At 56.1% G+C, this 12,170-nt stretch overlaps 1 protein-coding gene across 1 annotated transcript; it reads left to right on the top strand.

The window, feature by feature from the left end:
* Nucleotides 1-1,088: 1,088 nt before the first annotated feature.
* Nucleotides 1,089-10,442, top strand: LOC114600133 (uncharacterized). The gene is made up of 9 exons (XM_077932655.1): nt 1,089-1,219; nt 3,000-3,055; nt 4,268-4,318; nt 4,766-4,822; nt 5,381-5,416; nt 5,807-5,941; nt 6,669-6,713; nt 7,117-7,162; nt 8,775-10,442. Exons 1-9 carry the CDS (start codon nt 1,104-1,106, stop codon nt 8,878-8,880), a joined length of 648 nt encoding a protein of 215 aa, XP_077788781.1. The 5' UTR covers nt 1,089-1,103; the 3' UTR covers nt 8,881-10,442.
* The last annotated feature ends 1,728 nt before the right edge of the window (nt 10,443-12,170 follow it).

Here is a 12,170-nt window from a genome sequence, read left to right as displayed (position 1 = left end):
TCGGAGCCGAGTAAGATTGTCTTTCATAAGCACAGTTTTAACAATGAGTCCGTAAGTGACTGTGGAGGCCAATTCTGGATCCACACGTCCTTCCACAATAGGGACTCAGTGGTGACCCCACTGGGCGCGGTAATCCAGTCAGGGAAAAAGGGAGGCAGACTATGTTTAAGGCACCTTTTCTAGCCCCTCCCTCTTTTCGGGGTGAGCAGAGTGGATCCTAAAAAGGGCTTTTCAGTCATGGATACAGCTGCTGAGCTGCTCAACTGCCTCGTTCCTTGAGTCAGGACGACTGAATCTGTATCCACCGGCCATGTGCCGGTTCATGACTAGGGGCTTCCAGATTTCACAGTCCTGCCCCCGTTACCATTTGCCGATCGCCATGGAACTTTTGGGTTTTAGGTTGGGTTTTTGGAAGACGCCTGTGCGTGAATTTGTTTTGTGTGTGTAGATCAGTGCATGCTGACCAACGCACAGTCTTCGCAGTAGGGCTCTGTTCCGATCCAGCGAATGAGGGCACACACCCCCACACACCCCGCACTGAACTCCCAATTGTCCTTTGTGCTAATAAAGGAGTGCTTGCGTTCCACCGAACAAACTCCCCTCTTTGCTGCCTGGGTTAATTGATGGGGAGCAGGTGCCAAGGTCCAGGAAGGGCACCTGAGACTTTCATCATGGCGTAAATAATCCCTCCAGTTAAAAGCATCTCAGGCAGCAGTCTCCCTGGGAAGGACCTCTCTCTCTCTCTCTCTCTCTCTCTCTCTCTCTCTCTCTCTCTCTCTCTCTCCTTGAGGAGCTGCTGGCAGCCTGAGAGCAGCAGGCGATGCAGGGGTACCTGTGCCCGGGTTTCGGGTTGGACTTGGGCTGGTGTCAGGCAGGGCGAGGAAGGGCTGCCCCTCATGGCTGGGCACCCCACACCTTTGCTGCACAGCGGCAGGTGGTGGTGGGGAGGAAGCCCCCGCCCCTCAGGAAGGGAGCCCAGGGGCTGCTCAGGGGCCTCTGTGGCTCTGCCCCTCCCACAGCAGCCACCCATCACCCTCCTGCCCGCCTCTGGATTGGCTGGCCCCTCGCAGCCGGCTCCCCCCTGGAGGGGACAGACCCATATAATGGGCCTCCCGTGGCTCAGCACACAGAGTGTTTCTGCCTCCCCCAGAGCTCCTGAGACTGGACCCCAGCACCGCCCCAAGCGCCAGACGCCCAGGATCATGCGGGCACAGCACAGGTGGGTGCCAACTTTGCTTGGGTGCAGAAAGGGGTTCCTGTGGGTGGGCTGCGTCCATGCACCTGTTTGCCCCGGGTGAATCCAGGTTTAGATCCCTGCCCAGGTGTGGGGCTTGCAGGGCATCCCGCAGAACAGATCAGCCTCCCCTCTCTCTCTTCTCCTCAGTTTCCCTCCTGTTATATCTGCTGCCAGGGAGCCTGGCTCAGTGCCTGGGGTGGAGGCCTGTTGGCCAGAAAGCTGACCAACTGTGGACCCCACTGGGCAGCGGGTGGTTTGGAGTCAGCCACCTGTTGAAGGATGGCCTTGTAGCAGGGTCCGTGTGCATCGGGGGCTGGGCACCTGCTGAGTTGCCCCCAGGACCGGAGGAGGTGTGGGAGGTGGCACCCAGGGGGGAGGCAGGCCCCCCCTCCGGTGCTGTGCTCTTGCCCTGGCCTGGGGTTCAGCCGTGGAGCTTCTGTTTCGACTCAGGAGGCCCCAGACTCAGTTCCCCATGGCATCGCCAGGTGGGCCTGATCAAAGACTCCTTTTCTTCCTAGAACCCTGGGGAGCTGATTCTGTCGCTCAGTATCCATTGCACTTTTTAATTATTTCCTCCTGCAAATGTTGACCAAAATGAAATATTTAACAGTTGCTATGCTTTATAATCTACTTTGAATTGACAAATTGAAAAATATGTTTTATCCGCAAAGATGTAAACCCCAAAGCACTGTTCAGCTGAATATTTATTTATTCATTTAATTTCCTTTATGAATTGCTTCTCGTAAAGCTTCCCAAAGTGATTTCACAATCAAAACATATGTATATACCGACTGGCTTATCCACACCTCCCCTTGTTCTGCTGCTTCCCTCACCCTCCTGGGGAAAAACCCTGCTCTTTAGTGCTCAATCGGAGCTAACAGGAATTTGGGTTTCCCCCAGATTGCCATTTGTTCTGATGCATCACTAAAGAGCGGGTTTTCCCTTGGAAGGCAGAGGAGCAAAGGGAAAACTCAAGCAGGAAACTGCCCGGACTCACCTGTGTATGACAGCTATGTACCTTTTACAATTTGTTATGTGCTGTAAGCCGCCCAGAGTGGCTGGGGAAATGTGGCCAGATGGGTGGGGTATCAATAATGAAATCATCAAGGGATCAGCAGGGTCTCACTTCTACAGCTTCTCCTCTGTAGTGGGCAGGGTCTCTCCAGCAGCTCCTCTGCACTGCCATGTGGTTGTTCTGCAGGAGATTTTCGGAGGGAATTGTGCCCCATCATAGCTGGGCAGGAGAGGAGGAGACTGCTGCCTTGTTGGGTGGGGGGTCTCCCACCTCAGGCAGCCCCAGAGTGGTTCTGGCAATTCCTGGGCTTCTAACGAACAACGCAAGACTTGCTGGCAACACAGACCTGGAGGACCCTAAGTCAGAGTGAGATTCAGGTCTCACTCCCAATATCCATTTTGAGAGCCAAGAGCCAGCCTAGAAGACAAAGTTGAACAGGAGTGCCACTGAGCATGTACAGAATGCCCCCCACTTCTGGGATCAGGGGGTGGCTTCCCAGCAGGCCCCTCTCTGCTGCTGAAGAACCTGATGAACTTTTAAAACGATATTATTTCTGATTTAAGCGCTTAAAGCTCTTCCCATACCTTTGCACAACCAGCCACAACAAAGCCACGAGGCAGGGCCAGGGACTTCACGGCTGAGCTGAGATTTCTGCCGTGGCTCAAAGCTCAGACTCTTAACCACTGTTGTGTTAATGCTCCAGCCCCCTCTCCACTCTCAGCCCACCTCTTCCTTCTCGCCCCGCAGGTTCCTCTTGCTCACGGCAGCTGCGGTTCTGCTCCTGGCCATTGTGGTGGCAGATGGTGAGTTGCAGTTGGCACTTGGGTGGGTGGAGGGAGGGACCCCTGGAGTTGGGGGTGTGGGACCCCCAGAAAGGAAAGAGGAAGAGGCACTTGCAGATGGCCAGCATCCTGCAAAGCAGAGAAGCAGCTTGCACCCCAAATGCACAACCTCTGAGTGGTGAGAGACTCCAGGGACTCCCAGCACTTTTCCACTGTCCAGTTTCCTTGGGAAGAAGGTGAGCAGTTTAGAATACAGTGGTACCTCGGGTTAAGAACTTAATTCATTCTGGAGGTCCGTTCTTATCCTGAAACTGTTCTTAACCTGAAGCAACACTTTAGCTAATGGGGCCTCCTGCTGCCACTGCACCACCAGAGCACGATTTCTGTTCTCATCCTGAAGCAAAGTTCTTAACCCGAGGTACTATTTCTGGGTTAGTGGAGTCTGTAACCTGAAGCGTCTGTAACCCGAGGTACCACTGTATAGGGTTTTTTAAAAAGCACATATCTGCAATGAGCATAGGCTGGAGGGGCTCATAGTGTTAACCCCACAACAGATCCTGCTTCTATATTAGTCACAGCTTTGGATCCAGCAGAGATCAAGCAGGTCTCTGTGTCTCCGGCTTCCGGCCTGCTTGCAGCTCACATGCACATCGTCTGGCTGTTGTTCTCCAGGGGAGGGGAGGGTGGCAGAAAAGCCCCCCCCCCATTAGCCTGGAGGGCCCCCTCACTTAGTTGGAGCTCTTGCATCCCAGCTCACACCTTTGTGACGCTGATGAGGACACTTAAGCAGCCAGCTAAGGCCATGGTCTTACACATTGGTAGGCAAATTAAGGCCCGGGGGCCGGATCCGGCCCAATCACCTTCTCAATCTGGCCCACGGTCCGGGAATCAGCGTGTTTTTACACGAGTAGAATGTGTCCTTTTATTTAAAATGCATCTCTGGGTTATTTGTGGGGCATAGGAATTTGTTCATCCCCCCCCCCAAAAAAAATATAGTCCGCCCCCCCCACAAGGTCTGAGGAACAGTGGACCGGCCCCCTGCTGAAAAAGTTTGCGGACCCCTCTCTTACAAAGAGGCTGGACCAACTAGTTCAGGAACCTCCTCTGTACGATTCGAACCCTCGCTGGGTGCAGGACCCCAATAAATGGAGGGGACTTGGGGCATCATGCAGACTGAGCCTCACAACCCACAAAGACGATAATAAACAACCGCTTCTCTCTCTCTCTCTGCAGAGCCCCTGAGCTCCCCAAGTCCCACGTCCCCCGCAGGCAGCCAGACAACAGGTATGTCTAAGGGAGGGGCAAAGTCCTTCTTCCCCTTTGCAGGCAGAGCAGCTGCTCCACTTGCCAGGGCAGGAACCGAGTGCTGCTGTGATCAGCTCAGCTCTCAGAGCGAAGGATTGGGTGCCAGGGATTCACTTTCTTGCTCCAGAATCCCCTGCGATGAAGAGAGCAGCAGAAAGGCTCCAGAAAGCAGGAAGGAAAGCAGACTCCCCACAGTCCTCCAGCTCCAGATGTTTGGGACTACAACTCCCATCGGCCTGAGTCAGGCGCCATGCTGTCTGCTGGAAGCTGTAGTTCCAAACATCTGGAGGACACCGGGGTGGGGGCAGCTGGCCTGAATCTGTTTGGGGCTCTGGGTGGCTGAGGGGGAAATGCCCAAAGGGGCTTCATCGCACGGGACCCCCGGCCCCCCTTCAGCTTCTCTCTCCCTCCCCCCGTCTCTTTCAGAGCCCATGGCAAACTCAGAACCCATCATCTCCGGTAAATCGGAGGCCTCGGGAGAAAGTAAGTGGAATCCTGGAGGCCAGAGGATCAGAGAATCAGAGAAGTCCAGCCCCTAATAATAATAATAATAATAATAATAATAATAATAATAATAATTTATTTATACCCTGCCCATCAAGCAGAAATCACAGCTAAATAATCTCTGAGAGATGGCTCAAGCCAGGGGAGATGGCTGTGGTGGCTCAGGTGTGAGAGTGACGCCCTCTGCTCATGCCCAGGGACACTCTTGCCCTTGCTGCTGCTTCACAACATCCAGCTGGAGAAGAGCTCTAGCAGTCCAAGGGTGGCCACAAACTGCTGCCTGCATGAGTTGCATGCTGCTGCTACCCCTGTTACACCTTCCTTGGCCATGCAGAGGCTCAGCCCCTGAGCTGGGTCCACGTTCTGCAATGAGCTGTTCAAGCTTGGCTCCTGACCAACAGCCCACAGAGAGATGGAGGCCTTGGCTGGAATTTCATCCAATGTCTAGAGGCTAAAGGGTTGTGGGGAGGCAGAAGATGGAGTGGGGTTCAGCCTCTCTGCCGTGCATCATTTGAACACCTGTCTCCATGTCCACAGGTGAGATTGGAACTCCTGCGGATCCCATGACCACAGGTAGGCATGACCCAGCAAGCTCTCCCAGCCCCCTTTGTGCCCCTTTGCCTCCTGAGCCCTCCAACTGGCCCCTTCTCTGTTGGAGGACACAGCTGTGTATTCTGGGACCCATGAATGGACCGGCTGCCCCCAGGCGAGGTGGAGGGTGTGCTGCCCCCATTGCCAGCCCACGACTCGAAGGCCTGACCCAGCTGCCAGTCAAGGCAGCTTCCCAGCAGCCAAGGGGTGGGGAGCACCTTGTCCTTTGGACCTCAGGTGGCAAAATGCCTTGGGCTGGGCTGGCACCATCCCTGCTCACTTTGAGGGGCCCCTGCCCCACAGTATGACCCCCTCATACCCAGAGGCGATGCCCCTGTTTGCTGATTCCTCTCTTACTCCATCCATGGACAGAGGTGGCCCCCGTGAGCTTTGCAGGGGCCGATCGCGCCCACACAGATGAGGTCAATGGGGACATGATGCTCAACAGTGATGCCTCCAACCTCGGATCCTTCAGCTTGGACCCGCTGCCTGGAGACACCCAGAGTGGTACGTCTGCCAGTCTGGCTGCCCTTGCCTTCCCATGGGTCCATAGAATCTTAGGGACGCTGTGGGTCATCTAGTCCAACCCCCTGCAATGTAGGAACCTCATCTAAAGCATCCAGGTGGCCCCTGGTTAAGAACCTCCAAGGAAGGAGAGTCCATCACCTCCTGAGGGAGACCCTTCCACTGTCTAGCAACCCCTCCTTGTCAACTCCCCTATTGCCTTCTTATGGGGGCTCTGACCTCAGCTGCCCTGACTTACAAGCCAGCCCTCCCCCAGGCCTGGCTGTGACTCCACAGAAAGCCCTGCCAGTGCCTCTTCTGATCCTCTCAAGGTTCGGGTCCAGGGGTGCCAACTTGAATAAAATATGGGGCGTCCTGGTAAGCCCCGCCCCTCGATCACATTATGTGGTCGCACGCACGACAATTGAATGGCAATGCCCATCTAATGGGGGGGGGAGCTCTTAGGAGATGGCTCCTATGTTCAGGTCGGTTCGCAAAACCCCAGTGTCACCTGGTCCTACTGGCAGGGGCTGATGGGAGATGTAGTCCATCTGGAGGGCACCTTCTTGGGGAAGGAGAAGAGCTGCTGGCTCCTTGGAGACCTTTGTAAACCCCCCTGGGAGGGCAGTGGAAAGTCCTTGAGACCCAGCGCTGCCCAGGCCACCTCTGAGCCCCACGTGCCCATCTGTGGGATATGGAAGGGACCTCTGTCTCTCTCTGGTTTCTCTAGGTCCCGCCATGGATGTTCCTGCTCATTCCCACGAGTCCCAAGAAAGTAAGTTCTTCCCAGGTTGGGAGTCACATCAGGGGTCTTGGAAAATGGGTGACTCCACAGAGGGTCTCTTGCGTTTGATGCGAAGCCTCTGTGTGGGGAGAACGCCTCCAGAGGGCTGTGCAAGGCTCTGTCCTGGGGGAGGCAAGTAGCGTGGGAGACTTAGGGGAGACCCGTCCGGGGCAAGTCTTGGCTCAATGGCTGCTAGTCTTGGTGGTTCTGCCTCTGAACGGCAACGGCTGGGAATCACAAGGGGGGAAATGGCTCTTGCGCACAAATCCTGCTTTCGGGTTTCCCTTAATTGGCATCTGGTTGGATGCTGGACTGGTTGGGCCCCCTTTGGCCTGATCCTGCAGGCTCCTCTTACCTTTATTCTGGCTTTAATCTGGGATGTTTTCCTCCCCAGGCTTGGACCATGAAGTGGATTCAGAGGAGACCCTCGCCTCCCAAGATAAGTGTCCCACGAAGGGCCACAGCACTGGTTGGCCCCGGGGAGAACAGGTTGCTGGCCTGATTCTGAGGTTCATTTCACCTTGAGTTAGTGGGATGACTCTCCAATGCTCTCATCCGCTGGGGCCCCATTCCTGATTTTTCATGCTGACCCCTGAAATGTCCCCACTTTTGACCCCTGAAGGCATTGCAGTTGGGTCCGGTTCCTGCTCAAGGCCGCTGCGGCCTCTACCAAACTTTGAAATGCACTTCTGACTCCTAAAATCAGGGGTGGGGTCTTCCAGATGTTGCCAGGCTCCAGCTTGCACCAGCCCCAGTCAGGGAGTGAGGATGCTGCCGTCCCACAACATTTGCAGGGCCACCAATTTGCCACATGTCCTTGTGTCCCTCGAGTGTCAGGGAGCAGGGCTGGTTCAGAACGTGCCATTCCCAGGAACAAAGACCTCCTCCCTGGCACCACGGAGCCCTGGGAAGTGGGCATGCCATCATGTCTGGAGGGAAACCCTGATGCACTCCAGGCCCACCCTGTGCCCTACACAGAGGGAGCATGTGGGGCAGGTTGGGCCCATTAGGCACCCAACCAGATTTGCTTGCAGGAACCTTGCAAAGGAAGTGATAAGGCCCCCTTTCCTTATTGAGCATTCACTCCCGTCAGATTGTTGGGAGATTGTACAGCAAGGAGTGTTTCCGGGTTGCAGCAGGGGCCACAGCTCAGCGACAGAGGAGCATCTGCCTTGCAGAAGAAGGTCCCAGGTTCAACGTGCAACGGAAAAACTCCCTGCCTGACACCCTGGAGAGCAGCTGCCTGCCAGTGTAGACAATACTGGGCTCTAGATCAGGGGTCAGCAAACTTTTACAGCTGGGGGCCGGTCCACTGTCCCTGAGACCTTGTGGGGGGGATGGACTATATTTTGGGGCAAAAAATGAATGAATTCCTATGCCCTACAAATAACCCAGAGATGCAGTTTAAATAAAAGGAGACATTCTACTCATGTGAAAACACGCAGATTCCTGGACCGTCTGTGGGAAGGCAATTGGGCTGGATCCGGCCCCCGGGCTTAGTTTGCCTACCCCTGCTCTAAATGGACCAGGGCTCTGACGTGGTGCAAGGGAGCGCCCTATGTGCCATCCCAATCTCCCTTCCTCTACCACCATGAATTTTATTGCGTTTCTTGGTGCATTTTGTCCCATCAAAATGTTTTATTTTTTAAAGTAGATTTGTTGTGCCAGAACACTTCAGGCATGAGCCTCGATTCCCTGAGTTCCTGCAAAAGAGTGGCAGCCGGGGGGGGGGGGGTCACTCAGCCTCCCAAAGCAGCAGCTCCAGGCCTCCTTGCAGGGCCCTTTCAAAGGAGGCTTGTCCCAGGAGGGTCCTTCAACTGCCGCCCCCCTCCTCCAAACATCACCAAGGACCACCCTTGGTCCAACAGATCCGTCACTGACTGCTTGGCAAACTCTGCTCAGGAATCACAGAATCAGAGTTGGAAGGGAGTTCCATGCAGGAGACCCATGGCTTATTTGAGAGGCTTGTGGGGGTCTGTGGGGCTGGCCGCTTGGCCTGAGGTGCCGGCCAGGGAGATGAGGTGAGCGGCTTCTTCTCTTTTCTTCTCCACAGGCATGTGAGGAGCGCTGCTGCCTCCTCCTCCTCCCCCCCTTGCTGAAGGCCCTGAGATGCCCCAGTGGACAGCCGTCGCCCGCCTGCTCCTGCGCTGCCGACTGAGCCTTTGCTTCCTCCTGCAGATTCCCCTCTCTCCACCCCCTTGTGCTTTTCACGCCACCTCTCCTGCCACGGCTGGCCACAGGATACGCTTGGGGGTGGGGGAGCAGGAGGTGCCACCCCCGGTCCGCACTGAGCCCCCCAGCCTCCTCCTCTTCTCCAGCCATGCCCACCGGCCTGAGCTGCTCCTCGGACACAGAGGCTCAAGGACTGGGGCTTTTTCTAGAGCCTTGGAGTTGAAAGGGACCCCAGGGCCATGCAGCCTGACTCTTGTGCTCAAACGCAGAAACCTGCCCACTGCCCCAGGTGTGCCAGGCTGCAAAGGGGCACAAGCCAAAGCTCCAGTCAGCCAACCAAGCCACACGCTGCTTGCCTGCGCACAGGAACCCAAATGAAGGTGTCCTAAAGGAAAAGGCCTCTCCCTGCCTGCTGCCAAGCAACCAAGCCTGGTCATTAGCAGAGCAAAACCTGGAACAGCAGCTTTGACCCGCTGCTCTCTGGTGTCCTGCTTCCAGCTGCTTCCAGCTGCAGGAGCCTCCTCCCCAGGCTTCGCTTCCGGATCCTAGGCAGCTAGCCCCAGCCGCCTGTTGGGTCTCAGGGTACCCCAGGTCCCTCTCACCCCAGCCTTCAGGGGTCTTGGTTGCCTTCTTGGCCAGCCCACGCAAGTTTCTAGCCAGAGCTTTCTGTGGCCTTTGGGCCACTGGTGGGGTGTGAGAACGTGTCCCAGCATGGAAGGTGAGGCCCCGAGAAGTGGAGGAAGAACAAAGCAGAGTCCGGTTGTCTGGGAGCTTGGAGTAGCTCGCAGAACAGAGGGGTTTCCTGCTGTGTCTGCACAAGGACCCATAACTGGCCAGAAATGAGCTAGGCAGTCCGGGGGCCACTGGTATGCCATTTGCTGTGCAAGCAGAAACTCCCAGATAGCCTCTCTAGGAAGGGCTGAGATTCCCTCTGGTATCCAGGAGAGCTGCTGCCAGCCTGTGCGGGAAATACTGAGCTAGGTGGAGCAACCGTCTGACTCAGCAGAAGGCAGCTTCCTAGATTGCTGGGTGGTAGGCTGGCTGGCTGGCAGCAGTGCCAGTCTTTGATTCCTGCCCCAGAATTGGGGGGGGGGGGGAGAGAAGCACTAGGACTAGACCAGGTGTTTGGGGCTACAACTCTCAACTGCCCCTGCCAGGCAGGAGAGGTAGTCCAAACCCTCTGGAGGGCACCAGTTTCTGCCATCAGCTCCACCCCCTCCCCCAGCTGGATTGTGACCAGGCAGGCGGCAGGGCGGAGGAGCCCCGTCCCAATTCCGAGACTTGGATTTCTGAGGGCAGTGCCCACCTTGAGGCAGCGCCTGGGTGCTGGCCAGGAGTCAGGCTGCTGTGTGTGTTTGGTTTGGGGAGGGGGCTGCTGTTCCCAAGGGGTCGTGTGGCCAGCCAGTGCCTCGCCAGCCTTTTCCCTCTGGCCCTGGAGGTTGGGGTGCCTTTTCTGTTGCTGTCCTGACCTGCTCTTGCCGTACTGTGTCCTGCTCACGCACGCAGGTGTGGGCCTGCCTCCTTGTTCAATAAAGACAAGCAAACCACGTTCAGAGTTGGTGTCCCAGCACAGCAGGGGGGGCGCTGGCCCTTGAGCCACGTTCCAACTGGGGCCTCAGAACGCCGGGAGGGATGGAGGGAGAAGACAGAGGTGACAGGAGATCCATATTCCAACATCTCAAGGGCTGCCACGTGGAAGACGGAGCAAGCTTGTATTCTGCTGCTCCGGAGGGTGGGACCCAAAGCAATGGATCCAAATGGCAATAAAGGAGATTCCAACACAAGGAAGAAATTTCAGAAAGAGCCATTTGACAATGGAACAGACTCCCTGGGAAGGCTGGGTGCCGGGGATTATTTAACTGTAATCCCTGCATTGCAGGGGCTGGATGGATGACCTGGGGGGTCCTTTTCAACTCTACCATCCCATTATTCTAAAGCAGGCATAGGCAAACTCCAGCCCTCCAGATGACGGCAATTCCCATCATCCCTAGCTAACAGGACCAGTGGTCAGGGATGATGGGAATTGTAGCCCCAAACATCTGGAGGGCCGGAGTTTGCCTATGCCTGCTTTAGTTCTAAAGGTTTGACAAGGCTGACCAAAACCACCTCCCACCCCGAAAGGTCATGTCAGGGCAAGCCTGGCATATTTTTGCCCAGTTCAATGTGGCAGGGCTGGAGTTGTCAGAGCTGAGCAGTTCACTGTGCTGAATTTGTGACTGACCAGGAGACTTGCAGCCAATTTTAAGGCTAGCTGCCTGTTGCCGGCTCTTCTCACTAACCCACACAACCCCTCTTGACCAGAAGCCCTTTCTACGACTCTGCGTTTGTGCCCCTGACTCGCCCTCGCTGTCACATTCCACATGCCACCCCCTCCGCTGACACGTTCCCCTAAAGGTCTTGGACCAGCGGCCTGATCCTCCCATGGCAAATGAGAAAACAGGGGGATTGTTACATGGAGACCATTACAAGGGAGGAGGTCCAGAATCGGAAAAGCATAAAAAGCATTTGGAGCATGAAAAGCTTCATAGCTGGGAAATCCAGAGCTGAAGGCCGAGGTCCCTGGCACCCCACAGCGGCCCCTCTGCAAGCCCACTGAGCTGTGGGGCAAGCGTACTGGGCTGACGGACGCCCCAGGCCTAGACAGAGCCTCACAGCCCCCCACCTCGGTTTTTGTAAGGAGGCGGACAGTTTGCAAGGCCCTTCTGCTCCCTGCTTGGAGGGCCCAAATTCTCCACCTCCTCTGGACAGGAGAGGCTGAGAAGATCAGCAGAGAGAGGCCCCTGCCTTGCTTTTCTTTCAAAGGCTAAAACCGGCTCATTTTCGTGCTGCAACCAAGAGTCTTGCCTGGGGTGGGTGGGTGGGAGGCAACCCACAGGCTTCTCTGTAGGATCCCCCCCCCCCCAGCTGCTTGGGCAAGGCAGGCCACAGTTCACTGATCCTGATCCGCAAACTCAGCGCTCTGCTCTCCCCCCCCACCCACCCATCCGCTGGTTCCAGCTGCTAAATGGAGCTTGGCAGGATTTGCTGGCTGGCCAGCTGGAAGGCTCAGGACCACTTTAGAGACCTGAGTGCAGAGGAGGAAGCGTCCAGCTGATGAAGGAGTGAACCTGACAGACAAAAGGCCACGGGGGGGGGGGGGCACGGTGAAGACAGACACCACTGGCACCCTGCTCTATCTAGACCTTTGCAGAGACAGGATATTGTGAGGGCGGGGGCAGAAAAGGACCCGTAGTCTGTCAGGTGGTAGATGGGGCCCTTCTCCCCACTCTTCCGGTG

Source organism: Podarcis muralis, chromosome 8, assembly GCF_964188315.1.
Source record: "Podarcis muralis chromosome 8, rPodMur119.hap1.1, whole genome shotgun sequence".
Taxonomy (NCBI): Eukaryota; Metazoa; Chordata; class Lepidosauria; order Squamata; family Lacertidae; genus Podarcis; species Podarcis muralis.
Note: the sequence above shows the minus strand (reverse complement) of the source record. Positions and strands in the feature narration are given on the sequence as shown.